Source organism: Sarcophilus harrisii, chromosome 5 (assembly GCF_902635505.1).
Source record: "Sarcophilus harrisii chromosome 5, mSarHar1.11, whole genome shotgun sequence".
Lineage (NCBI taxonomy): Eukaryota > Metazoa > Chordata > Mammalia > Dasyuromorphia > Dasyuridae > Sarcophilus > Sarcophilus harrisii.
In genome coordinates this window covers 93,276,832-93,304,790 of record NC_045430.1, presented here as the reverse complement: position 1 = coordinate 93,304,790, position 27,959 = coordinate 93,276,832, and the positions used below count along the sequence as shown (strand labels likewise).

The 27,959-nt window shown below is 39.9% G+C and overlaps 1 protein-coding gene across 6 annotated transcripts in view; it reads right to left on the bottom strand.

Moving 5' to 3' along the window:
• Positions 1-1,024: 1,024 nt before the first annotated feature.
• Positions 1,025-27,959, bottom strand: part of NCKAP5L (NCK associated protein 5 like) — a 48,962-nt gene continuing 22,027 nt past the window's right edge. For 5 of the 6 annotated variants that reach the window (XM_031937932.1, XM_031937931.1, XM_023504260.2 and 2 more), the window contains 9 exons: positions 23,365-23,403; positions 22,220-22,339; positions 7,747-7,860; positions 4,745-7,473; positions 4,216-4,372; positions 3,875-3,956; positions 2,843-3,151; positions 2,451-2,593; positions 1,025-1,890 (listed from right to left, as the gene is read on the bottom strand). In XM_031937932.1, coding sequence (XP_031793792.1) covers positions 1,678-1,890; positions 2,451-2,593; positions 2,843-3,151; positions 3,875-3,956; positions 4,216-4,372; positions 4,745-7,473; positions 7,747-7,860; positions 22,220-22,339; positions 23,365-23,403 — 3,906 coding nt within the window. In that variant the 3' untranslated portion in view covers positions 1,025-1,677. The remainder of the gene's footprint in view (positions 1,891-2,450; positions 2,594-2,842; positions 3,152-3,874; positions 3,957-4,215; positions 4,373-4,744; positions 7,474-7,746; positions 7,861-22,219; positions 22,340-23,364; positions 23,404-27,959) is intronic. The other variant, XM_023504263.2, reaches the window with a different exon arrangement.

Sequence of the window (27,959 nt, the reverse complement as noted above, 5' to 3'; positions counted from 1 at the left end):
ACTGTAAACAGCAAAATTTTCTAACAGCAAAATTATATGATGATTAGTTGTGATGGACTTGACATGGTGGTGATTCAAGATTCCAATAGACTTGGGATGGAAAATGCCATCCGAATCCAGACAAAACCATGGAGAGTGAATGTGGGAGACAGCATAGTATTTTTTTGTTTACTTGCTTTTCTTCTTTGTTGTGGTTTTTTCCCCCCTTTCATCTGATTTTTCTTGCACAACAGGACAAACATGGATTGCACATGAGGGGGAAGGTGAGGGAGAAAAACTTGAAACAGTATTACAAAAATGAATGTTGAAAACTATATTTACATATATTCAGAAAAATAAAATATTGGGAAAATTAAAAAAAAAAAGATTAGACGTTACTGTCTTTTGCCCAATTGGAAATGAATTTTCCTACCATCAGTTGAGTTGGTGCACTTTGAGAGCCTTTCTTTGTATCCGAAGCACATAGTGGTACTTAAGCGGCACTAGCATTGCTTAGTTAACTGACTGGGGGCCAAGGGCCTTAGGAATGACGGCCAGTAAAGTTTGTGTCATGCTTAACAGAGGAGGAACACCCACCTTTATACCTGCTCAGAGTGGGGAGTGGTTGGGAACCAGCATCCCTTTTCTAGTCACCTCCCCAGGAAAATGCCCACATTGCTCCCACCTGAGATATTCCCATCTTGTCACCTCTGTTGTGAACAGAGGACCCTAGAATGGTACCTCAGGGCTCTGGTCCCCTACCATGATTTTAGGGCAACAAGTTACTCCCCAATTCTTTCTCTCTTATCATTAATTCCCATTCCTAACTTTTGCCCACAGGCCCCCATGTCTTTGCTCCCAACTAGACCTGAGTTTCTAGTTCCTGGGCAGTAGACTAAGTCATGGGGGGGGCGGGGGGGAGAGAGATGAAGATGGGAGGTGGCAGCTAAGGAAGACTACTTCATGTTTTATTAAGGATTTGACAGCAGACGAGATCAGAAGTGCAGCCCCATTCAGAAAGCAGATAAATTAAGCCAAGCCAAGGGAGAAGAGAGGAAATGATTTTAATGTGAACAAAACTAAACAGAACAGAACAACTCTCCTCCTAAACAAAGCCCCAGAGACATGGGGTAAGGGTCAGGACAGCACCATCCAAAGAGCAAGGAGGCCCACAGAGGGGCACTGAGACCTTGGGGCAAGTGAGATGGGGGAGAGAGGGCAAACTCCGACACCTCCTTCTGGCTTCCAATCCACCAACAGTTTTCTGGCCTTTATCCAAGGTGAGTGTTAGAAAATGGTGAGTAGTCAGATCAGACTGGAGGCCAAGAAGCAAAGATGGGACAGCCAGTGGGAGAGTGAGGGGAAGCCCAGCACCATAATATGGTGCCCCTGGGTTTCAAGATGGGGCAGAAAGTCAAGGTCTTATTCTGAGCAAGAGAAAGGATAAGGTGGAGTCTCTAAGTTGAGACCAGTTATCTGATCCTTCCAATGGGTGATTTAGGTTAGAAGGGAGGGTGAACTGTAATTTCTTCTTCTCCATCTATTTTTCTCCTGGGGGATGTGCTTCAAACTAGGTCCCAAAGCAGAGCAATCCCTTATTCTGGTCCACAAAAAACAAGTTTATGAGTACAATCTATTGTCTCCATTTCTGGTTTGGGGTGGTGAGCAAAGAATATTTCCAGCATTTGGTTCTCCAACTCAGCCTTGGCTCCCACAAGAGGATAGGGAGTCATACAAAGAATCACTGAGGGATTCTGACGTTTCCAATCCAGGAGGGCCCCCACCGGAGGCGCGTCCATCCTCTCCCATGTCTGAGGTGCTGGGCGTACGACTGCCACTAAAAGTTGGGCCAGAGGTTGTTGGAGGTGGGTGGCCTCCCTCTGAAGCCTGCTTCCTCTCAAGTGGGGGGACCTAGTGGATAGAAGTCATAGGTCAAGGTGGGAAGGACAAGGGGGCCATGTCTTGGACACTGAGGAAGAATGGTGGGGTAGATGTTCCCAGGAATCAACTCAGCAGCTATTCTGTAGATGTGGGTGTCCTAGGTGCAAAGGTCTCTTAGGAAACAGTTCCAAACCTTGTAGTAAAAATTGTGTTCTTCACTTAAGTGGTTTTTAGGCGAGAACAGAACAACTCTTAAGGACTCAGAGTAAGTGTCCTAACTGATGTATCACAAGCAAAGGTGGAGGAGAAGCTCCATCCTAGAGCCCAGCACATTCCTTGAAGCAGAGTAAGGGACAACAGTTTTAGAAGTGGCAAACAATGGGTAAAGGCTCAGAGCTTAAAGTTATTTATATCTAAAGGAGCTTCTCAGATGCTTTTTGGAAGCTATTTTATATCCTTGTCTCCAGGAAGAAGAAAGGAGAATTCATAGATCCCACTTCTAATCTCAGCATCTCTACCACCCAGTTGCCTCCCCACCCTGCCCTTCAGTCATTCCAGCCCTTAATTCTTTTCAACTCGGGTATTCTTACCAGAGGTGTCCTGGGAAGCCCTTCTAATTGATGGGGTGGACAAAGGAAGGGGTCAGAAGAGTTGCCACCAGCTCGTGTGTTAGGGAAAGTCCAGTTTTTGGAGAGCTGAATTGGGGGTGGCCGTCCAGGGTGCCCACTGGAATCTATCTCGGGGACAGATGAGAGAGGTTCTTATTGGGGGGCATGAAACTTCAAGGCCTTTAAAATCCAGAAAATATCCTGTGCCCTAGGGGCCTGGATAACTCCATTCTCCCTCATCATGACCCTAGAAATGATATGGACTCCTCGCTCATCATTGATAACTCACTTTCTCTCACACAGAGATTTGAACGAACAAACAGCAGGTGGCTAGAGCTATTATCAGGCTTGTTCCTCTCTTATGGGACACCTACCATCTGTGCAGGCCTTGTGTCCATGGTGCCTAGGAGTGGGAGAAAGCAGAGCATGGAATGCAGGGACACTCGGGTTCCTTCCGCCCACCAGCAGCTCCTCCACAGCAGGCACCTCTCGATCCAGTGTTCTGGCCCGCTGGGGAACCTTGGTGAGGGGGTAGGGTCGGGACAAATGCTCAGTAGGGGGTGGGTCCAGGCGAGAAGGCTTTGGCTTGGGTGGGTTTTTGCTAGGGACTCCGCTGCTACCGTGGTCTGGTGGTGGGAAGGTACCAATGCCGCTGTCCAGAGTTCGGGTTAGGGAGCTACAGGCTGAGGATCAAAAAAAAGGTTGGGAAATAAACTAGAGACTTTGGGCTGAAAAGACTTCCTCCTAATCACCTTTTAAGAGACCTTTCCTGAGTCCTTCAACTCACCACCTTACCGCCTCCCCTTATCACTTTTTTTATTTCAAAGATCGCAGACTTGGATCTCAGACACTTTCAAGTCTATCCAGTCTTTAGGATCAAATAAGAGATATGTTCAGCATTGGCAAATGCTAGCTATTATCAAATTCAACTTCCTACTTCTAAAGATGAAGAAGCTGGGTCCAGAGCATTCTCTTTTCACTTCTCTGAGAATATGTTGTTCTCCCCTGGGGCTGAATATATGCTCCTTAAATGCAAAGCCTATCTTGATTTTTCTGTTTGTAACCCCAGCACCAAGAATTCTGCTGGGCACAGTGGGTATTTCTTAAATGGATTCTGATAGACCATCCTCATTCCCAGTCATTCCTTCAGAAGTTGCTGTGCGCCAGATACTGTATTAGGGATTGACATGAAACAGTGTGGGCCCTCCAAGAGACTCTTCATGAGGGATTGAGTCATGAAAGGAGGGAAGGGCCCAGAGGAGAATGAACTATGTGGAGAGGGAGGAGGGAAGACAACCATGGGCTAGGTTGGGATTGAAGTTCAAGGACCCAAGAATGGGAGAAACAGAGAAGAAAGGAGAAGCGTGGAGACCTCAACCCCCCCTTCCCTCCAGCACCCTACTGACCTGTGAAATTCGGGGTTGGGATGGGCTCAGCGAGTCTGTCCTCGGCAGGGGCCGCTTCCCTCTGGGCCAGCTCACTGCTCTTCTGTGCATTTAGAGGAGGTACTCAGGGACTGCAGGCCTCCCTCTCCTCCCTAGCCCCTTCAACACTTCATTTTTGGCACTGGCCAGCCCTTTCATAAGGGTCCTCGACTGGGTGGGGATAGGGGTGGGGGAAGGAGAGCTAGCCCCACAGAGCACCATAGAATGCTTTGGGGCATGGTTTGGAGACAGTGGAACAGCAGGTGGTGGGGCAGGTTATTTCTACTGGTCCCAGCTGGCCCTTCCCCTTTTCCCCAGCTCACCTTCCCAGATGACTTGTTGGCACTTTGACCAATTAGGCCATTTCGGGGGCTTCGGAGTGGCTGGAGGCCCTTGGTTTCAGGAACAGACGACTGAAAATCTCCAAAATCTTGCTTGGACTCTTGCCAATTATCAGGGGGCAGTTCCTTCCCATCTACCCTATGTGGGGGTGAAGTAGGAACATCACAGAGAGGACAAACACCTGGCTGTCAGGTCTTCCTGTTGCCTTTCTCCCTGGATTCTAGGGAAGACAGCCAATCTCCCCCTCCCTAGGGACTTCCTATCTGTTCATGGGGGAGGGGGAGGAGGGGAGGAGGTGGGTGGAGAGAAAAAGGAGGGGGGGAGAGAAGAGAGGCTTAATGCAGACACTCTGCCACTCCACCCACCTCCAGACATTGTGTTTTCTTCTCTGAGAACCCTGGGATGGGAGACACAGGTGAGAGAGGTCTCCCACAGACCCAGCTAGGAATGCTGGTGCAATGGCTTCTTGTCCGAGGGGGGGTCTCCCCCGTCTTTTCCGGCTCTACTTACCGGTTGAGCAGCTGCTGCATGAAGGTGTCGGTGCCCTGGTACATGATGGTGAGCTGGCTCTGTCCCTGGCCCAGCACCACCTCGCTGCCACTTGTACCTCGTGTCGGGCCCCCTGGCCGGCCCCGGCCCTGCCTGCTGAGGTAGGCCTTTTCCTCTTCCAGGGCCTTCCGCAGGTCCTCGGCCTTGGCCATCAGCTTGGAGATGTTGAGACTCTCGGTCTCCAGCTTGCGGGCCTCCTGCTTGCCCCCCTTGCCAAGGGGAGTGCCCCCCAGACTTTCCTTGTTCTTCCCAGGATCCGCTCGGCGGCTCGGGGCTGGCAGCTTGCTCTTTTTTAGTCCAAACCAGCTAACGATGCTGCTTGAGTTGCGGTGCTTGGCCTCTGTGCTTGGTGTCCGATCCTGGCCCTGTAGTCGGAGCACGTTCTCCTCGATGCCCTTCATGACCTTCTCCTCTATGGCTGAATGGAGCGCCGGCCCCTCAGAACCCTGGCCTTGGCCTCCTGGGCTAGCTACTTTGGGCACTGGCTGGGAGGGGGCACAGTCTGCCCAAGGGGGCCCTTTGCCCTTCTCGGACTTAACCAGGTCCTTGGACACTTGGGGAGATCCACCTCGGGGTAACACCTTGGTGGGTGACTTGGAGGGCAGCTTGGTGGGACTGCCATGGGGGCTTTTGTTGGGTTTGCCTGAGCTGGGCACTGTGGTAGGCAGTTTGACTGGGGTCCGTGGGGTCTGGGGGCACAGTGCTCCTGCCAGCCGGCTTTTTGCCAGCTCCACTTTGGTGAGGCAGCCACGAGATGAAACAGGGTCCAGGTCAAGACGAGCACCCATAGAGTGTGAAGAGTAGCAGCGAGGACCTGGTTCCCCAGAAGACCCGTGGTCCTGCTGCTTCAGGCTGTTAGTACCCAGGGGCACCGCACCCCGTGGGAGCCCCTTCGCCTCAGTGGGCTCCAGGGGCCTGAAGGAACTGGGGGCCGTGTCTGCAGTCCCTTCCCTCAGCCTTCCTGGCAGCCGGGCTCTCTCTATTGCCAGCTTCCCAGGGCTGCCATTCTTGTCAGAGCTTGGGGTTCCCTCAGGGCCTGTCTTCAGTTTGCCCAGTGCTATCAGTCTCTCTCGGAGAGGGGTAAAGCCTGGCTCCCCAGGCCGTCTTCCTGCCCCATTGCCTGGCTTTTTAGTGGAGCCACCTGTGCCCCTCCAGCCAACCTGTGGAGACTCTGGTCCTGCCTTCTCGCTACCCTTCCCCTGGCTACCCCCATAAGGGCAGAGCTGAGGTGGGCAGGGGCTAGGTGGGCCCCTAAGACTCTGGTCCCGTGTCTCTGGGGCCAATGGTGGGTAACTGGATGACTGGAGGGAGGTGAGGGGTGGCTCTGGACATGGGTCCCCAAAGGAGCCAGTTGAAAGATCCAGGACATTTTCATAGCGAGATGGGGTTGGACAAGCTGGGGGCTCCGGTGATAGGACAGAGGATGGGGCTGGATGTGTGGGTCTAAACTGGATGGAGTCCACAATGAGGGTGGGTGGGGAGCTGGTGGATTGGCGCTGGGCAACTATCTCAGGAGCCAGTTCACCCCCAAGGCCTTGGTGAGTAAGCATGGGAGAAGAACTCCCATCTGGACCCCCATTCCAACAAGGTATCCGAGAGCTTCGGGGCAACTGGGGACTGAGATGAGGGGTGCCAGGGCTAGGGGCCTTCTCTGAGACTAGAGACAACTTCAAGAAATTGAGACTCTTAGGTGGGGAGAAGTTGAGTTCCTGGGTCTCAATGGGGGAAGAGGGGCTAATTTGGAGCTCGCTTTTCACCTGAGATGAGGAAAGGGGGTAACTGGGCCATGAGCCTGGAGAGGTGTCTCCCCCATCCACAAGCACACTGAGGAAGGGGAGGGCCCCATTGCCCTCTGAGGTAGTGCTTAAGCCTGGCTTGAGGGGTTCAGATCCTACCCCACCCCATGCTGTCTTGGGAAGACCTTTGGGTCTTAGAGACTGGGGAAGCCCTTCACTGGGCAGGGGTGGTTGTCCTGAGCCAGGACCATTGGCAGGTGGTGTAATTCCACTGTTGGGCCCTCCAGCCCCTGAAAGGAAAGCCTGTAGGTAAGACTCTGTGTCCTCCAGCAACTGATCCAGGTTCAGTTGCTTTCGGGCCAAGGCATTGAGAAGGGCAGCTGGTGTTAATGCCTCTCCTGGCTCTCCAGCTTCATCTGAGGAAGAGCTACTGCTGCTGCCTTGTCCACTGTGGAGGCCAGGTTGTGGTGCTGGAGACCTTTGGGATTCCTGGCCCATGCCCCAAAGCCTCCCCAACTTCTCCTCACCCAGTGGGCTCCCCAGGACAGGTTCCCACCGGAGTAGTCCCCCTAGTCCACTAGGGCCCAGGAGTAGGCAGGATGCCCAGGGTGCAGGCTCTGGCAGGGATGAGGTACACACTTCACCATTGACTGGTTCTGGGGAGCCCAGCCTCTCACCTGGATTCCATTTTTCACCTGCCTTGCCCTTGAAGGAACAATCAGAGTGGATGCTGGGATCCCCTTGGGAACACTGCCCTGCTGCCCTCCATGAAGCTGTGATGGGGTGCAGTAACAGGGGATCAGTTTCTTCTAGGCTCCTCAACACCTCCAGTATCTGAGCTTTTTTCTTCAGAAATGGGGAAAGAGCATCCAATTGGGGGCCCAGACTACCCAAGGCCTGCTGCTGCTGCTGCTGTTGCTGCTGCTGCTGCTGCTGCTGCTGCTCACAGCCTACCTAAAGGAAATAGAGATTTGAGGCTTCAGGACGAGATCTTTGTCCATTCTTAGGGCCCAGCCAATTCAAATGAACCCAAGTAAATGGGTATTGCTTATTTGGACAATCTTCAGGAACTCTGTGACTAGCTCCTGGTCACTTCCTTTCTCCTCACTCTGGCAGGTAGACTAAGATGGGACAAGCAAGCAGAGATAATTTGAGTCAGGTGTCTAGACTTTGTATTCTTGTGTTCATCACCTCTCTCTTTCCCCACTTACTCCTGCTCCCGAGTACCTCTTTTTGTCCAGTACAGGGCCCCATTGACAGTAAGGCTGCTGGTCCCTCTTCAGTATTCAGGAGGGTGGTGGCTAGTGGCTCTGAAATTGATTGTAGTGGATGTAATGGGAGCTGAAAAGGAGGAGAAAGGGTCACTAGGTATTTCCACAAAAAGCCCTGTGCCTATCCTGCACCAAATATATGAAAATGTTCTCCAATCCTCAATAAAAAAACAATGAGAATAAGGCCTCGTCTATGCCCAAAGTCTGATATACCTTTCACATAGTAGGCAAGAAAACTGATCTTTCATTACTAAGGCCTGGGGCCAAGTAATCTGAAGATGAAAGTACCTCTGAGGAAGTTATTCAGAAGCTAGTGGCTCCTCTGAGTAGTACCAAGCCAAGCCAAATCTTTCCCTAATATGAAGCTGAGGTCTCCAAGTCTCCAGGGGCTGGTGCTAAGGAATAGGAAGGAAGGGACCAATCTAGGGTAGGGGACTACCTCTGGGTAACAGAACTGGCCTGTGGCCCGGGAAGCCCAGATCCTCAACCCTCTTAGGGATGAAGCCTGATTCATCTTGGACAAACTGCTTAACCAGTTTGGGCCTTAAGTTTCCCTACCTAAAAACAGCATGAGACAGAGAATCACAGAATTTCAAGAGTTGTAAAAGAACCTCAAAGTCTCCTATTACAATACCTGACCAAATCACAAATCTTGACATTACTGATACACATTCAGTCTCTGCTAAATACTTTAGGATCTGGAGATTCAGTAAATTCCAAGGCAGCTGATTCCATTTTGAAAGAGCTCCAATTATTTGGAAATTTTCCCTATTTAGCCAAAATCTCCCTCCCTTAAACTACTGACTCGACTTCTGCCCTCTGGAGTCAAATCGAACGGATCTAATCCCTCTTCTATCTGAAGATCATTCAGTTTATTCTCATTTCAAGTATCTGAAGTTTAACAATCTCTTCTCTAAGCTCCACATATCCAGTTCCTTTCAAATGATCCCTAAGTAGCACAGTTTCTAGAGACTTTCATGGCTACTTTCTTTTGGATGTGCTCCATTCACTCTGTCCCTTTTAAAATGTGGTGCCCAGAAATGAACTCAATACTTCAGATGTTGACTGATATCACATGAACTTTCAATCCCTAAAATCATCAGATCTACTTTACATGAATTACTTCTTAGCCACTTCCCATAGGAAAACATGGGTTTACAATTAGAAGGGACCTACCTGGTCAAGGAATTCAGCTCCCCGATTTTATTGGCCCAAGGTCACCCAGTTAATAAGTACCAGAAAGGGGATTTGAAGCCCATTTTTCTAACTCCAAACCCAGTATTTTACTGAGCCACAATAGGGCTTCCTGTACAAGATGTTATCTATAGTCTACAAAGATCACTTTAGAGTTTGATTCTATAATCCAATCTATTGGCTAATTTTTCTAGCTTCATGTAATCTGTAAATGTTCTACATATGACATGTAGGTCTTCCTGCAAAGGTTAGAGCAGGAAAAAAAAGCATCTGAAAGTGGTCTGCTAGAGTCCTGTTTCCATGACATAACCCAGTAACCAAAACTATGAAAGGCCCTTGATCAACCCATTCCAAAGAAGGAAATGGTGGTCTAGCATTGGATTATAAATCAGAATACCTGGGCTCCAATCCCAACTCTGCCACTCGGACAGATGCTTTGGACAAATCCTCATTATAAAACCAAAGCATTATACTAGAAGATCTTAGGTACTTTCTAATGTTATGAGACTTGGTTCACAGCTACGCCCAGGGAAAGAACTCTGGAAGATGACTAAAAACCATTACATTGAATTCCCAATCCCTATATTTTTGTTCATTGGATGGGAAGGTGTAGGCATCATATCATTTATGCTCATCGGATGGTGATTTGGACGGACTGACGCAAACACCGCTGCCCTCCAAGCTGTCCTATACAACCGAATTGGAGACATTGGGTTCATGCTAGCTATAGCATGCCTGATAATTAATAAAAACTCCTGGGACATCCAACACACCTGCATTTTTGATTTCCTTCACAGGCTAATTGTACAATATTTCAGAGTCTGATTCTTTTTGTACAGCAAAATAATGGTTTGGTCATGTATACTTATTGTGTATCTAATTTATATTTTAATATATTTAACATCCCCGGGCACCCCGCCCGTCGGGGGGGGGGGGGGAAGGAGGGGAAAAATTGGAACAAGAGGTTTGGCAATTGTCAATGCTGTAAAGTTACCCATACACATAACCTGTAAATAAAAGGCTATTAAAAAAACAAAACAAAACAAACAAACAAAAAAAAAAAAAAAGAGAGAGAGAGACTTGGTTCAGAATTCAGATTATAGATATCAGAGGAATATTTAAAGCAAAAGTAAAAAGGCATTTATGAAAGAACTTTAGAAATTGACTAAGGGGGTCAAAAGTTCATAAATCCAATCATTTCTCAAGATTTGATAAGGAATGGCAAAATTTAGTCCCAGGCTATTCTTAGCCCATATTTTTTTTGTTTATTTTTCCAAATACGTGTAAAGACAGTTTTCAACATTCATTTTTCTTTTTCTTTTTGGCTGTACATGTGTAGTTTTTTTTCTTCTTGCATATTTCCTCATGAATCATGTTGAGAGAGAAAAATCAGAACAAAAAGAGAAAACCATGAGAAAAAAAAAAAAAAGAAAAAGGGGAAAAAAAAAGTGAACACAGCATGTGTTGATTTACATTCAGTCTCCATAGATCTCTCTGTAGATGAGGATAGTGTTTTCTATCTAAAGTTTATTGGGATTACCTTGGATCACTGAATAGCTGAGAGGAAGCAAGTCTGTTATAATTCATCATTGCATTATCTTGCTGTTACTATAAACAATGTATTCCTGGTTCTGCTTCTTTCACTCAGCATTAATTCATGTAAATCTTTCCAGCCCTTTCTAAAATCAGCCTGTTCATCATTTTTTATAGAACAGTTACTTTCATGTACCATAACTCATTCAGCCATTTCCTAATTGATGGGCATCTACTTATTTTCCAATTCCCTGTCCCCATGAAAAGTTGCTACAAACATCTGTGCACATGTAATTCTTGTCCCCTCTTTTATGCTTTCTTTGGGATACAGACCCAGTAGTGACACTGCTAGATCAAAAGGTATGCAGAGCGTGATAGTCCTTTGGGCATAGTTCTAAATTGCTCTCCAGAATGGTTGGATCATTTCACAACTCCACCAATAATGCACTAGTGTCCCAGTTTTCCCACATCCCTGCTAACATTTATCATTATCTTTTCCTGTCATACTAGCCAATTTGAGATATATGAGGTGGAACCTCAAGAGTTTCAACGTTTATTTTTCTAAGATTGTGTGTTACAAATTTTTTCTCCCTCTCTCCTTCCCAAAACAGCAATCTGATATAGGTTAAACATGTGTAATCATTTTAAACATATTTATATATTTGTCATGTTATATAAGAAAAATCAGATCAAAAGGGAAAAAACCACAAGAAAGAGAAAGCAAACAAACAAAAAAACATAAAAATGTTATTCTTCAAGCCACATTCAGTCTCTATAGTTCTCACTCTGGATGCAGATGGCATTTTCCATCACAAGTCTATTGGAATTGTCCCGGATTACCACATTGTTGAGAAGAACTAAGTCTGTCATACTTGTTCATCACATCATCTTGTCTTGGTTCTGTTCATTTCATGTAAGTCTTTCTAGCCTATCTTATGAAGAACCAAGCATCACAGTGGCTAGCATGCTAGACTCGGAGTCAGAAAGATCCGAGTTCAGAGTTACCCTTAGACATTAGTTGTATGACTCTGGGCAAGACACTTAACCTCTATATGCCTCGTTTCTTCAACTGTAAAGTGGGGAATCATACACAACAGCATATCTCCCAGAGTTGTGTGAAAAGCGCTTAGCACAGTTCCTGACACAGTAGACAGTATCTAAATATTTATTTCCTTCTCTTCCCTTAAGTACACAGAGGATCCTCACTACTAGATTGGTCAACAGATGATTAATTCTTTGACTATGGCAACCCATAAAAGAAATAAAAATTCAAAAAAAAAAAAAAAAAAAAAAAGAAATAAAAATTCAAAATAGTCTTCTGTCCTATGAGGACCCCTTATAATCCTACAGTGACAGACTGGTGGAAAAGGGGGCAGATGACTCTTAAGAATCACTGTTTTTTGACCTTCCATAAAAATTCATTTAACGGTCAGTATGCTACCACAATTAATTATTCAGCATTTATTAAATGCCTACTGTGTGCCAGGCACTGTGCTAAGTAATGGGACACAAAAAAGGCAGTTCCTATTCTCTATCTAATAGAGATCTATATATGAGATTTTTGTCTAAATGGACACACAACGACTAGTATTTGACAAACCTAAAGGCCCCAGCTTTTGGGATAAGAATTCATCATCTGACAAAAACTGCTGGGAAAACTGGAAACTAGTATGGCAGAAAGTAGGCATAGACCTATACCTCATACTATATGCCAAGATAAGGTCGAAATGGGTTCATGATTTAGACAAAAGGAATGATTAGTATAAACACATTAGAAGAACATAGGATAGTTTACCTCTCAGATTTGTGGAGGAGGAAGGAATTTGTGACTAAAGAAGAACTAGAGATCAATATTGATTACAAACTAGATAATTTTGATTATATTAAGTCAAAAAGTTTTTGTACAAACACAACTAACGCAGACAACATTAGAAGGGAAGGAATAAACTGGAAAAACATTTTTATAACCAAAGGATCTGATAAAGGCCTCATTTCTAAAATATATAGAGAATTGACTCAAATTTATAATAGTCTGAGCCATTGTCCAATTGATAAATGGTCAAAGGATATAAATAGACAATTTTCAGATGAAGAAATTGAAACTAATTGTAGTCACATGAAAAGACGCTCCAAATCATTATTGATCAGAGAAATGCAAATCAAGACAACTCCGAGATACTACTACACACCTGTCAGATTGGCTAAGATGATAGGATGTTGGAGGAGATGTGGGAAAACTGGGACACTGATATATTGCTGGTGGAACTGTGAATGGATCCAATCATTCTGGAGAGTAGTTTGGAACTATGCTCAAAAAGTTATCAAGTTGTGCATACCCTTTGATCCAGCTATGTTACTACTTGGCTTATATCCTAAAGAGATCTTAAGGAGGGAAAGGGACCCATATGTGCAAAAATGTTTGTAATGAGTGGATGGAAACCGAGTGGATGCCCATCAATTGGAGAATGGCTTAATAAATTATGGTATATGAATGCTATGGAATGTTATTGTTCTGTAAGAAACGACCAGCAGGATAATTTCAGAGAGGCTTGGAGAGGCCTACATGAACTGATACTAAATGAAATGAGCAGAACCAGGAGATTATTATACAAGGCAACAACAAGACTATACGACGATCAATTATGATGGACGTGGCTCTCTTCAACAATGAGAGGATTCAAGCCAGTTCTACTTGTTCAGTGATCAAGAGAGCCATCTACACCCAGAGAGAGAACCATGGGAACAGAGTATGGAATACAACATAGCATTCTCACTCTCTCTGTTGTTATTTGCTTGCATTTTGTTTTGTCAGTTTTTCTTTTCCTTCCTTATTGATTTGATTTTTCTTGTGCAGCAAGATAACTATATGGATATGTATACATATATTGGATTTAACATGTATTGGACTACCTGCCAGCTAGGAGAGGGGGTGGGGGAAAAGGGGAAAATTTGGAACAAAAAGTTTTGCAAGGGTCAATGTTGGAAAAGTTACCTATGCATATAAAAAATAAAATAAAATTGGTTAATGTAAAAAACAATAAATGGACACAATACTGGCTTTTATATCAATTATAATAATATTGACATTCTTAGTTATAAGACTAAAGAAAACTGCAGCTAAACTGAAGAATGACTTACAGATCTGTACAAATAAAAAAGAGGGTGTTGCTTCTATGCAATATTTAGGAGATTAAAAAAGATAACAAATATCTCACCAGATATTTTGTTACCTCTTCTCACAAATGTAGGAATTTATTTTAACTGTAGGAATGAATGAAAAACCTTTATTTAGTGCTTACTATGTGCACTGTGGGTACAAGTAGAAAAAAGAGATAGTCTCTGCCTCCCCAAAAGCTCAAATTCTAATGTGGGAGATATTAGCATATATGAATTTCCCTCTTCTCTTAAAACTAATAAAAAGTAACCACTTTCTCCAGTAAAGACCTTTCCAGAATATTTAGCCAAAGTCTAGAGAAACAATGCTCCTGTTCTAAAACTTTTCCTCCCTTTAATCACCAAGAAGAAACTGCATTCAAAGTTTAAGATACTTTCAGCTCCCAGAAAATTAATTAAATGGTAAGTAAATGCACAGCAGAATAATTTATCTATTTTTCACCTTCAAATTCGACTCAACACTTTAAGAAAATGATTCTCCAGGATGCACACATTTTAAGTTACTATTGTACTGTTTAATTAGTTAGAGCCTATTACCTATACTCTGAACTGTTACTTAATTTGAACTGTGGACTTTTGTTTGTTCCTGAAAACTATATATGAAGATCTTAGAAGGAAGGTTTTTAATTAACAGTAAGATAACTTATTCTGATGCTTGACCACAAACAACAATGCTTGTATGTAATAGTGTAAATAAATTTGTTTATGACAGACTTCTTTTTTTTTTCTACAGAAGTTTCTACTGCCATGAAGAGAACTGTGCAACTTATGCACTAATGTCTGCTGCAAAAGATAAATGAAATAGAAAAATTCTGCAGGATACAGCTTTCCAAATTAAAGAAATACCGTAAACGCTTTAATGTTTGGTGACTTCGATGTAAAGATGGGCACTGGTGAAGACCCTGAAAAATGTGGCTCAGGTCTAGAAGTGAAAAGTCAAAAGCTTGTAGACTGTCTAGCGATCTCACATCTCTATAATATAGATATCTGCTTAAAAGTTATGGAGGCTGCTGGATAACTAAACATACTGAATACTACCCCCAAAATAAAGTTTATTATATTCTAATGAAATTCTAATGATGTGGGAATCATTTCTGAATACAGGCAGAACACACATTTAAAAGCAAAGGCCAAAATTAATATCAAAGTAGACAAAAGAACATAAATGAAAAGACATTGCTTGTAACTAAAACATCTTCAACTTGGCCCACTTACAAGCTGTAGATCTGTGATTGGAGAACCTGGTTCCATTAATTATGGAAATATGGAGAAGTTCCTTAATCTTTCTGGGCCACAGTTTTCTCAACCAAAAATATGAATAGATTTAGACAACATGGCCTCTAAGGCCCCTTCTACTTCTAAATTAATACATAATCTATGTAATCAAACTACTGATGCTAGTGAGAAGCAACAAAAAGAAAGATTAAGGATACAGAAAGCATGACAATGGATACAATTAAATAAAATCACCCCATAATCTGGTAAGGAAAGAAACTAGGAGAAAAGTAACATAAATGAGAAATATTTTAAGAGATCCCTCAAGATCATTATAACAATCAAATCAGTAAGAGTGAAGCTACCATATTTGAATTGTACATCACAGTCCAGGATGTGATGTAAAGAGGAAGTAGAAACAGCACCAAAGAACAAAGACAGGAAGGGCAAGGGGACTAGCCCAAGGAAACACAAAAGAGCGATCCATTCAATGTGACCTTGGGCAAATCTGTGTTTTAAGGGATCCATTCACAGGATACCCATTCTGGGTATACCAGGATACCAGGATACCAACACAGGATACCATGTGTTTGAGAAAAATGTCAACAATTATTATTACAACTTAAAAAAGAGAATCCAGAAAAGATTAATAGCTACTGACTCCTAGGCGTACTTTTCCATTACCACCAAGTCTTTCACATAATAACTTACTTGCATACTGAGGGCATGAGAAAGGAATAGGCAAACTTGCAAAAGATACTGCACACCAGGCCTCACGATTAGTTATACAATTTGTTTACTGTGTTGACTATTAAAAATATAATTTGATTTGGCAAAGTAAAAAAAGGCTCTTCTCTAAAAAGGCATCTTCCATACATATGTTAAAGTTATATAGAACTTCTCTCTGATGATGTATCAATAAATAATTCAATAAATCAATTCAATTCATGCAATATTCATTCAATCAAATTCAACAAATCAAAAAATTCAATAAATAAAATCAATAAATACTCTCTGGGAAGTATTTCCCAGTATGGGAGTAAAGTGTGGGAGAGTATGGGAAGTAAAGTGAAAAGTGTTTGCCACTGTCACAGAAGTCCAATTCAAGGCCTAAATAAAAGGAGAACTTCCTACAGTTGGCAACGTTCTCCAGAAGCAATAGCTTATAAAAACACATTATGTTTATTTCATCAAACTTCAATCTTTCAAGAGGTTGGTTTAACTCTCCAATGCAGGGAAAACAAAATAAATACATAAAGAATGACCATTTCCCGATAGCTGTAGCTTACTATTGAACTGTAACCTATAGAACTGGTTCTTCAGTATCCTTGGACAGACATTGTAGATAGTAAACTGGAGTTATAATTAAAAAAGTGGCAAACAGTGGCTGAATCTCCTGGGAAATTTAATCACTTCTTCCTGAGACAGAGGTCATTTTATACTAGTTTTGATCTGTAGCCCTAGAAAGGGTTATTCACATTAGTGAGGTCATACCTTCATCAAAATACTACTACTTTATGATTATCTATCCTTTATTGTCCATAAGATGGACACATCATCGCTCAGCTTCAGGGATAAGTCAGGAGGGAATTTTGTCCAATTACAAGAGGATAAAAGGTGCTTTTGTCACAGGTGACAGCTGCTGCTATCTGTGTGTTTCTACTTGCATTCTAAACCCCCCAAAAAAGGATTTTAAAAAATATTCTGTTCCCGAATCCAACCATTCTGGAGAGCAATCTGGAATTATGCCCAAAAATTTATCAAACTGTGCATACCCTTTGATCCAGCAGTGCTACTACTGGGCTTATATCCCAAAGAGATCTTAAAGAAGGGAAAGGGACCTATACGTGCAAAAATGTTTGTGGCAGCTCTTTTTGTAGTGGCTAGAAACTGGAAAATGAATGGATGCCCATCAACTGGAGAATGGTTGGGTAAATTGTGGTATATGAATGTTATGGAATATTATTGTTCTGTAAGAAATGACCAGCAGGGTGAATACAGAGAGGCTTGGAGAGACTTACATGAACTGATGCTAAGTGAAATGAGCAGAACCAGGAGATCATTATATACTTCAACAATAATACTGTATGAGAATGTATTCTGATGGAAGTGTTTATCTTCGACAACGAAAAGTTCTAATTCAGTTCCAAATGATCGATGATAGACAGAATCAGATACACTCAGAGAAGGAACACTGGGAAATGAATGTGAATTGTGTGCATTTTTTGTTTTTCTTCCCAGATTATTTTTACCTTCTGAATCCAATTCTTCTTGTACAACAAGAGAACTGTACGGTTCTGCACACATATATTGTATCTAGGCTATACTATAATATATTTAACATGTATAAGACTGACTGCCATTTAGGGGAGGGGGTGGAGGGAGGGAAGGGAAAAGTCAGAACAGAAGTGAGTGCAAGGGATAAATGTTGTAAAAAATTACCCATGCATATGTTCTGTCAATAAAAAGTTATAATAAAATATTCTGTTCCCTTCTCATTAGTAAATAGCAAAAGCTGATTCTAATAATGAAGACATAGTGGAAATTAGAATATTGTGCTTTAGACAAGTAATCCAATTCAAGTACCATTTATTAAGTACTTGCTGTGTACAGAACTAGGTGCCAGATGCCATTGGGATACCCCAAATGGATCTGTCATCTCATCTATTCTGAATATTCTCTCTGGGAAATTGCAACCCATATATAACTAAACCATCCTGGGCAACTCTTTTATCTTTATCCTCTCAAAAGTTATGTCTAGAGGGAGCAGATATTTTCATGGCAGTCTTTTTGTAAACACTCATGAGTATGGTAATACCAGCTGGTCAAATAATCCCTAAAATAATGCAGTTTTTAGACATAATATAAAACCAATTCCTCCAATTCCTTTCTCTGCTTCTCCAAGAAGATCTGTAATCCCTCCATCTATTTGGTTGGAGTTTCTTTCTTTCTTTTTTTTTTTTTGTTTTAATAGCAAAAACATCAAGTTTTATAGCTCTCTGCCCCTTTTTTGACACCACCACCATCACTGCAGAAGGGAAAGAGATTCCACTAAGGACCAAGGGCCATTTCATACCTTTGTTTCATGGATCACCATGGCTAAATAATCACAGCACCAAATGCAAACTATTCTGGAATTTTCTTTGGCTTCTGGGGTTTCTTCACCCTGGAAAACCCATTAAACCCCCATGGTGCTTGCTACCTAAAAAGTCCTTCTGCCTTGCTAGCACCCTTTCTTCCATTGGCAAGTTTCTTCTGGGGAGGAACCTAGATTGGTCAAGGTCATGGCTCTGCTTCTGACATTTGGGACACTATGATCCCACATAGATAGATTTCTAACTATTAACTGACCATCAGCAAGAAACAGAAAGATAAATAAATCTCATTTAAAATAACTATAGACAATACAAAATATTTGGAGTCTACCTGTCAAGACAAACCCAGATTATATGAACACAATTACAAAACATTTTTCACATGAATAAAGTCAGATTTAAACAAGTGGAAAAACAACTGCTCATGGGTAGGTCAAGCTAGTATAATAAAAATTATAATTCTACCTAAATTAATTCACTCACCCAGTGCCATACCAATCAAACTGCCAAAAAATTACTTTATAGGGCTAGGACAATTTTTATGGCCAGTATTTCTGATAAAGGTCTCATTTCTAAAACACATAGAGAATTGAGTCAAATTCTTATAAATTTATAAGAATACAAGTCATTCCCCAATGGACAAATGGTCAAAGGATATGAACAGACAATTTTCAATTTTCACATAAGAAATTAAAACCAATTCTAGTCATATGATAAATGTTCTGAATTACTGATTAGAGAAATGCAAATTAAAACAACTCTGAGATACCTTACACCTCTCAGATTGGCTAAGATGACAGGAAAAGATAATGATAAATGTTGGCGGGGATGTGGGAAAATTGGGACATTAATTATTGGTGAAGTTGTGAACTGATCCAGCCATTCTGGAAAACAATTTGGAACTATGCCCAAAGGGCTATCACACTGTGTGTGCAATGTCACTACTGGGTATCTACTGCAAAGAGATCATAAAAGATCAAAAAAAACTACTCTTTTTGTAGTGGCAAAGAACTGGAAATTGAATGGATGCCCATTAGCTGGAGAAAAATGGCTGAATAAGTTATGATATATGAATGTAATGGAATATTATTGTTCTATGAGAAATGATGAGCAGGTTGATTTCAGAAAAGCCTGGAAATACTGACATGAACTGAGCGAAGTGAGCAGAAACAAGAGAACACTGCAAAAAGTTACAATATACAACTATGATAGATTTAGCTCTTGTCACTGATCCAAAATAATTCCAATAGACTTGGGATGGAAAATGCCATCTACATCCAAAGGAAAAGCTAAGGAAAATGAATATGGATCAAAACATACTAATGTTCTCTTTTTTTGTTTTTTCTTGCATAGCACAAAAAATATAGAAATATGTTTAAAAGTATTGTTTATCACAGTAATAACAAAGTTATGTGATGATCAAGTGTGATGGACTTGGCCTTTCTCAATAATGCAGTGATTCAAGGCAATTCCTATAGACTTGGGATGAAAAATGCTATCTACATCGAGAAAGAGAACTATGGAGACTGAATGTGGATTAAAGCATAGTGTTTTCACTTTTTTTTTTTGGTTTATTTTTTTCTTTCTCGTGTTTTTTTTCCCTTTTGGTCTGATTTTCTTGTACAATATGACAAATCTGGAAATATGTTTAAAAGGATTGCACACAAATAATCAGATTGCTTGCTGTCTTAAAGAGGGAGGAAAGAAAAGGGAGGAAAATGTGGAATTTACTACTGGGATTATATCCCAAAGAGATTATAAAGAAGGGAAAGGGACCTGTATGTGCACGAATGTTTGTGGCAGCCCTTTTTGTAGTGGCTAAAAACTGGAAACTGAATGGATGTCCATCAGCTGGAGAATGGCTGAATAAATTGTGGTATATGAATATTATGGAATATTACTGTTCTGTAAGAAATGACCAACAGGATGATTTCAGAAAGGCCTGGAGAGACTTACACGAACTGATGCTGAGTGAAATGAGCAGGACCAGGAGATCATTATATACTTCAACAACAATACTATATGATGACCAGTTCTGATGGACCAGGCCATCCTCAGCAACGAGATCAACCAAATCATTTCCAATGGAGCAGTAATGAACTGAACCAGCTATGCCCAGAAAAAGAACTCTGGGAGATGACCAAAAACTATTACATTGAATTCCCAATCCCTATATTTATGCACACCTGCATTTTTGATTTCCTTCACAAGCTAATTGTACAACATTTCAGAGTCTGATTCTTTTTGTACAGCAAAATAACGTTTTGGTCATGTATACTTATTGTGTATCTAATTTATATTTTAATATATTTAACATCTACTGGTCATCCTGCCATCTAGGGGAGGGGGTGGGGGGGTAAGAGGTGAAAAATTGGAACAAGAGGTTTGGCAATTGTTAATACTGTAAAGTTACCCATGCATATATCCTGTAAATAAAAGGCTATTAAAAAAAAAAAAAAAAAAAAAAAAGAAAATGTGGAACTTACAAAAATGATTGTTGAAAACTAGCTTTACAAGTATTTGGAAAAACAAAATACTCTAAATATCACACATATATACCTATATCAGACTGCTTGTTGTCTTGGAAAGAGGGGAAGATAAGAGAGGAAGGGAGAAAAATTTGGAACCCTAGATCCTACAAAAATGAATACTGAAAACAATCTTTATATGTAACTGGAAAAATTAAACACTACTGAAGGAAAAAAAGGCTTTTAAAGTATTCCCATTAATTGATAAAAATGAAATAAGAACGAGGAAAACAATATACACATGCCATTTGCAAATACTGATTCTTTCAACTTTCTTTTGTAGTTTTGACTGTTATAGCTAACATTTTTAGAACTATGCTAAATGAAAGTGTTGACAATGGATACCCCTGCTTTTACCCCTAATCTTACTGGAAAGGCCTCATATTTCAGATACACCACTTACCATATTTAAAAAAAATTATATTATTACTATACTCTACATAGAGGTGCTGTACTTTGTAAAAAGCACCTGCTGGTATGATCATGATTTTTATTGTTTTTATTATTGAAATAATCTATCATGTTCAATTTTTTTTTTAATGATGAACCAGCCTGCATTTTGGCTAAAAATTCAACCTGATTTTACCATTTAATCAATTTATCTAATATTGGAATTGTTCTTTAAACTGCCGGGCATTTGGTTTTTATCTTGCTGTAATTGCTGTGTATGTTTTTCTGGTTCTATTTAATTGTATTGATTCTTGTAAGTCTTCCCAAAGTTGCTCTGTATTCATTATATTCATTATTTCTTACAGCGCAATAATTTTCCATTTTATTCTTTATATCATGTACCACTTAGCCATGGCTGAATCCATGTACTTGTTTCCAGTTTCTTATTGCTTGTCTGCAATTGTCTCCATCCATATTCCAAGGGTCTACAAGCCACCAAAGAATTGGCAGAATTAGGGGTTTGGAAGAACCACCCAGCCCCAGTAGATTAGACTTGTTTCCAGTTTCTTATTGCTACAAAAAGTGCTGCTTTACATCTCTTGGGGTATGTGTCCGTGTGTTTTTATCATTTACCTTTTTGGGATAGCTAACAAATTTCTGAGTGTAGATATTTCAGTCACTTAGCATAACTCATTGCTTTCCATAAAGGTTGAAACCATTCATAGCTTCACCAGTATCCTAGAATGCTTGTCTTTTTTCACATCCCTAGAGCCTGTGACATAGAACATGCTTAAATAAAAGGCTTGTTTAACTGAATGGAGCTTTCGGTGAGTTTCAAAGTTCTCCCTGTTCTCTCTGCCACACTAAGGCTATGGATCTTCCTCATCATGCTTCCTTTTTAGATGCTGTGCCAGATCCCTGAAGGCAGAAATTCTAGGAGTCTGAGGTACCTGCTTTTCCAGGCTCCACCCTTCTCTAGGCATTAGGATGAAGGGAATGAGCTTTTTTCCCCCCTATTGATAAGAAGTCAAGTCTTTCTAGATGAGAAAAGGGAAGGTTAATGTGCTGAGGATCTACCAGGCAACTTTCATCCTATCTTAGATTTTCTAATCTACTGGGGCTGGGTGGTTCTTCCAAATCCCTAATTCTGCCAATTCTTTGGTGGCTCACAGACCTTTGGAATATGGATGGAGACAATCTGCATCTTTATGTTTATGGAAAAGTTGATCATTATGGGTGTAGAGGTATAAGTGTACAGAAAGTCAGATTTTTCTTTTAAAGGAAAGATAGCCAACTTTACCTGTGGAAGAGAACCTGCTGAAAGCTGTAACTTCTGCTGAAAGAGAGTGCTCAATGTCTGGTTCTGTCGTTCCAAGTCAAATACCCTCCTCTTCAATTTGATGCATTCTTCACGTAAGTCCTTCCGCATCCAAGAGTGGAGGTTAGGTTGGGAGAAGAAAAGAGATTGGATTAGCACACCTTTTTCTTCTTCAGAACCTCAGAAGGGACTCGAATAAATCCACTGGCCGGTTCAGCCCTGGATTGCCTCTGACAGAAACAAGGGGCTTAACAGAAAAGGGAAAGAACTTTTATTATCAGGTTAAAGGTATCCCCAGATTTCCATAATTTAAAATTACCTAAACTCTTTAAAAAAATCTATTCATATTTTTAGTAATACTAACTCATTACAGAAAATTTACTATATGATGAAGGAAATTAAATTTGCTTCAGGAATTTTTCCTATCCCCTGCAAAAACTTCTTCTTTAAAGATCCTAAATTGATAACTCAGGCAGTAAAATTCAGCAAATTATAAGACTTTCCCCCTTCTATGGGATAAAGCCATTCAAGATAGGGAAAGAAGCAAGTATTTCAATCATCTAAAACCAGTAAGTCATTTATAATCACCAAGATTTTTTTAGTATTTTCCTGTCCACTCAGTAATCATCCTTGTTGTTAGTCATTTGGGATTACATGTTTAAATGCAAATAAAGAGAAATCAGATGGAATTAAGCAGAGGGATATAACAAAAATCCATTCAGAGGAATCTAGAATTGAAGGGTACTTAAGAATTATTTACTATAGCTCCAAGAGTCAGAGAATAGAGTTCATCCATCTAAGAACAGGAATAGATTGATTCAGGGAGCCAGTAGAAAGGCAGTCTATTCCATATCCCTGAGATGCCATTATATTCCAATTCCATTTGGAGCAGAAGGAGCCATAGGACTCTGCCCAGGGGGATGAAATCATATAAATAAGTCAGGGAGATTCTGTGACACAAAGTTCCATAGGAACTCGGGGCTTGAGGGCATTCAAGACTAGTTTAAAGGTGTTTAGCCTCTCCATGCACTTCCATCTCTTCATTTTTATTCATAGGGCTAGATCATAAGTGATCTAGGGAAGATATAGAACCAACCTCTAAGCCCAATGCTAAGGTTACCCCTTACCTTCTGATTCAGAAGTGCCTGTACCACATGGTTGGCAACCTAGGAAATAAAAAGACAGAGAGATGTCAAAACATTGTAATTTAATTTTTAAAAAATACATTTTACATAATTTTTTTAACCATCACTTACATTTCCCATTGTATCTTCCATCCCAACTCCCATCCCCTCCAAGATTAGCAAAAGCCCAACACATTGAAACGGTGCTATCTGAGATTTCCACATTCATAGTCCTGAAACTCTGCTAAGAAATGGGTTGGCATCAAACATCTCTTTGAGTCAAATTTGGTCTTTAAAATTTTACCACAATAAGATTTGTCTGTTTTTCTGTTGTTTTGTTCCATTTACATTATTATCATCAATGTATCTAACAGGCAGTTGGAGTTTGGAGGTAGGGAATGAGATCTGGGCTACATTAGTAGATCGGAAAATCAACACAGAGATAATCATTGAATTCATGGAAATTGAAACAGTATGGGGAGAGACGCTCAGGGTAGCGTCCTAGATGACATCCACCTCTAGTCGCATGACTAGATGAGCATATTGCTACATAAGATTTAAAAAAAAAAAGGAATTGAAGAAATAAGCCTAAGTGATGAGGAAACAATCGTTTTACAGATAACATGTTACTTAGACAGCTAAAAATGAATAGAAATTATTAATAAGTTTAGTAAAGTAGCAGGACATAAATCCCAAACTTATTGTTTGTATATTATTAACAAAATCAAGCAGGAAAAGAATACTAACATTTTGTGTCTGGGTTGTGACAATAAAATAAAAATGATAAAACTACTTCAATTAATTTAGATTCACTATCATACCAGGTATCAAAGGACTATTTTAAAGAACTAGAAAAAAAAAATTACAAAACTAATCTGGAGGGGAAAAAAGCAGGGAAGCAATGGAAGAGAGATTAGCAATATCAGATTTCAAACTATACTATAAAGCAATAATCATCAAAACTCTGATATTAAAAAAAACCTTTTAATGAAAGTGACATATACTATATTGTATCTGCAATATGCAAATTAACATAGTAGTAAAGTGTTCAGCAAATCCAAGGACTAGGATAAGAATTATTTGATAAAACCTACTGATAAACCTGGAAAGTGGTCTGATTAGATTTAGATATAAAACCATATTTTATTTATTTTTGCTGAGGCAATTGGGGTTAAAGTGACTTGCCCAGGGTCACACAGCTGGGAAGTATTAAGTATCTGAGGCTGGATTTGAACTCCAGTCCTCCTGACTTCAGGGCCAGCATTCTATCCACTGCATGATCTAGCTGCCCCATAAAATTGTATTTTAAACAAAATAAAGGAACAGGAAAATAAAAAATTGTTTCTAAGCTAATTTATTTTTGTGTGATTCAGCATGGGTTACTGAGTTGAATTAGTTCAGATTCTTTCAGATTCAGCTCATGGACTATCAATAGCTTTATAATAATAATTTGAGGTCTGAAAGTATCTCACTCAATATCCCGGATCTTTTATTTCTTTAAGTAAATTCTGTTGTTACTATTTAGTCCAGTTGTCCAAAACAAATGAGATATTTGTAAAGTGCAAAGCAAATGCCTGAGCATACAATAGTCAACAAATACTTGTTTGTTTTTCCTCTTGTCCCACCAAAACATAAAATATTCCTTTGGCAATCTGAAAAGTATAAGAATCTGTGAACTCTTTCAGAGTATAGTCATTTTTATTATATGGAGGCTCAGTTATGAGCAGTGACTATCTTTCCAATTATTTATATTGTTCTTTATTTAAGAAGCCTTTAGTAATTGTAATTGAATAGGTTTTGAGTCTGCTTTTATGGACCGATTCCCAAATGCTTTTCACATTCTAGTTTAATTTTTTGTTTTTCAGTTATGTCTGACTTTCTTGTGACCCATTTGGGATTTTCTTCACAAAGATACTGGAGTGGTTTGCCATTTCTTTCTCTAGCTCATTTTATAGATGAGGAAACAAGTTTATAGATAAGACAAAAAGGGTTAAAGAACTTGTGCAGGATCATACAATTAATAAAAATCTGAGGCCACATTTAAATTCAAGTTTTCCTAACTTCAGGCCCAGCACTCTATCCACTGCACCACCTAGCTGCTAAATATTTAGAATGGGACTTTTCTAGTATCAATTCCTGGATTTTGTTATTAGGATATTGAAGTATTTCTGTCTGTGGATTATTTTATAGTATATACTTTTATTGGAGCCATTATCTTAAATTTGCTGCTTCTGTAGGACTTTTAAATAAATCATGTTTATGAATAAATAGGTATATTTTGTCTCTTTGTCTCTCTATATCTTTAGTTTTTTTTTCTTATTTTTAGAATAGTGGAGTAACTGGTGATTTTATTTATTTAGGTATATAAAGCTAGTTATTGGTTTTAGAAAAATATTTGTTACTTTAGAAATATTTTTATTGCTACTGTTCTCATACTGCCTACAATTCTCTTTATATCCCTCCCTTTACTTCTCCTCAAAGTTATTCCTTATATCAAATAATTTATTTTTGAAGAGGAAAAAGAAAACAAAATCATCAAAACTTATCACACGTTAAAAATATATATATATATAATGAAATATCCAATGTTCCACATCTGTGGAATCCCAACTCTGCAAGGGAACCTAAAGAAGTGTTTTCTTATGTCTTCTTTGGAATCAAACTTGTTCTTTGAAGAGAAGGGAAAGAGAAAAAGCATTTAAGTACTTATTACATGCCATCTCATTTGATCCTCACGACAACTCTGGAAATTAGATGCTATTACCATAACCATTTTACTGTTGAAGAAACAGTATCACACAAAAAAGTGTTAGAGGGCAGATTTCAACTCAGACCTAAGACTATATCCACTGTGCTATCTAGCTGCCTGTCTGTACTTTTTGCAGCATTCAGCTTTCCTGCAGTCATTGTGTTTTCCCTATTACTTCACTTTCCACTGGTTCATTTAAATTTTTCCAGTTTTCATCATGTTTGTGGTTTCATTTTACTCATGTTCTGCAATTTGGTAATCTAATTGTAATATAGGCAAATCAATGAATATCAGTTTTATTTCCATTATTTTGCCGACATGAAGTGTTTTTATATTTTGGCATATATGGAGCCCTTTGCTTTATCAATGAACTTTCGGAGGTATATGCTTAGTAGTGGAATATAAAAGGATATAGATATTTTAGTAACTTTATTTGCACATTTCAAACTGTTTCCTAGTTTGAAATACTAAATCATAATCTCAACAATAATGTATTAGCATTGTGCCTGTATTTATTGTCCAACAATGACTATTCCTATCTTTTGTCATCTTTGCCAATTTGTGGGATATGAGATGAAATCTCAGGACTGCTTTGATTTGCATTTGTCTCATTATTAGAGATTTAGAACACGTTAGTTTTATGCAATTCTTTTTAAGAACTTTGTCCATACTCTTAGATTATTCTGTTGGGGAATGGATGTTGACTGCCCATCTGGGACCAAAAAAATTTCATCAGAGAACTGCTTCCCTCCTTATTCTAAGTATAAAATTTTATGTATGATAAAGCCTTGTCAATTTTATGTAACCAAAACTATTTCTTTCATTTTTTGTAATTGCCTGTATTCCTTGTTTGGTTCTTTCTTTTTTTCTTTTTCTTTGCTGAAGCAATCAGTGTTTCATTTGCCCAGGGCATGCAACTAGGAAATAAAATCTGAGCTGGTTCTCCCGATTTCAGGGCCAGTGCTCTATCCACTGTGACATCTAGCTGCCCCTTGTTGATTAATTATTGCTTTACTCATGATTGTGAAAGGTATAGGTTCTGCTTTCCTTCTAATTTTTTTATGAAGTGGCTTATTATATTGGTCTAAGCCTTATTTCTGTCAAATTGCTTAAAAAAAAAATTCTGCTTTAATTGTTCTAAATTCTATTATTGTTCTATAAGAAACCATCAGCAGGATGATTTCAGAGAGGTCTGGAGAGACTTGAATGAACTGATGCTAAGTGAAGTCAGTAGAATCAAGAGATCATTATACATGGCAACAACAAGATTATACAATAATCAATTCTGATAATGTGGCTCTTTTCAACCATGAGGTGATTCAGACTTTTGATGGAGATCCGTATCCAGAAAGGGGACTATGAATCCACTGAATGTGGATCACAACATAGTATTTTCATCTTTTTTCTTGTTTACATGTTTTTCTTTTTCTTTCTCATTTTTTTCCCTTTTCACCTGATTTTTCTTGTATAGCATAACAAATGTCTTAGTATGTATGGAAGAACAGCATGTTTAACATATATTGGATTACTTGGTGTCTGAGGGAGAATGTGGGAAAAAGGAGGGAGAAAAAATTTGGACAAAAAGTTTTGCCAAGAGTGAATGCTGAAAACTATCTTTACATATTTTGAAAATACAAAGCTATTATTTAAAAATTTTTAAAATCTAAAAAAAGATAAAGCTCTAAATTCTGTCCTACTTATGCCTAATTTCTTTTTAATGGATTGCATTTCTCTTGAACCATTCTGTTATTCTCTTGTTATTTTATGCTTTTTTGAGTCTATAACATTCTCTAGTTCATCAGGCATTGGCTTTTTTTGGGAGTAATATTTGTTAGAAAGCTAACAAATT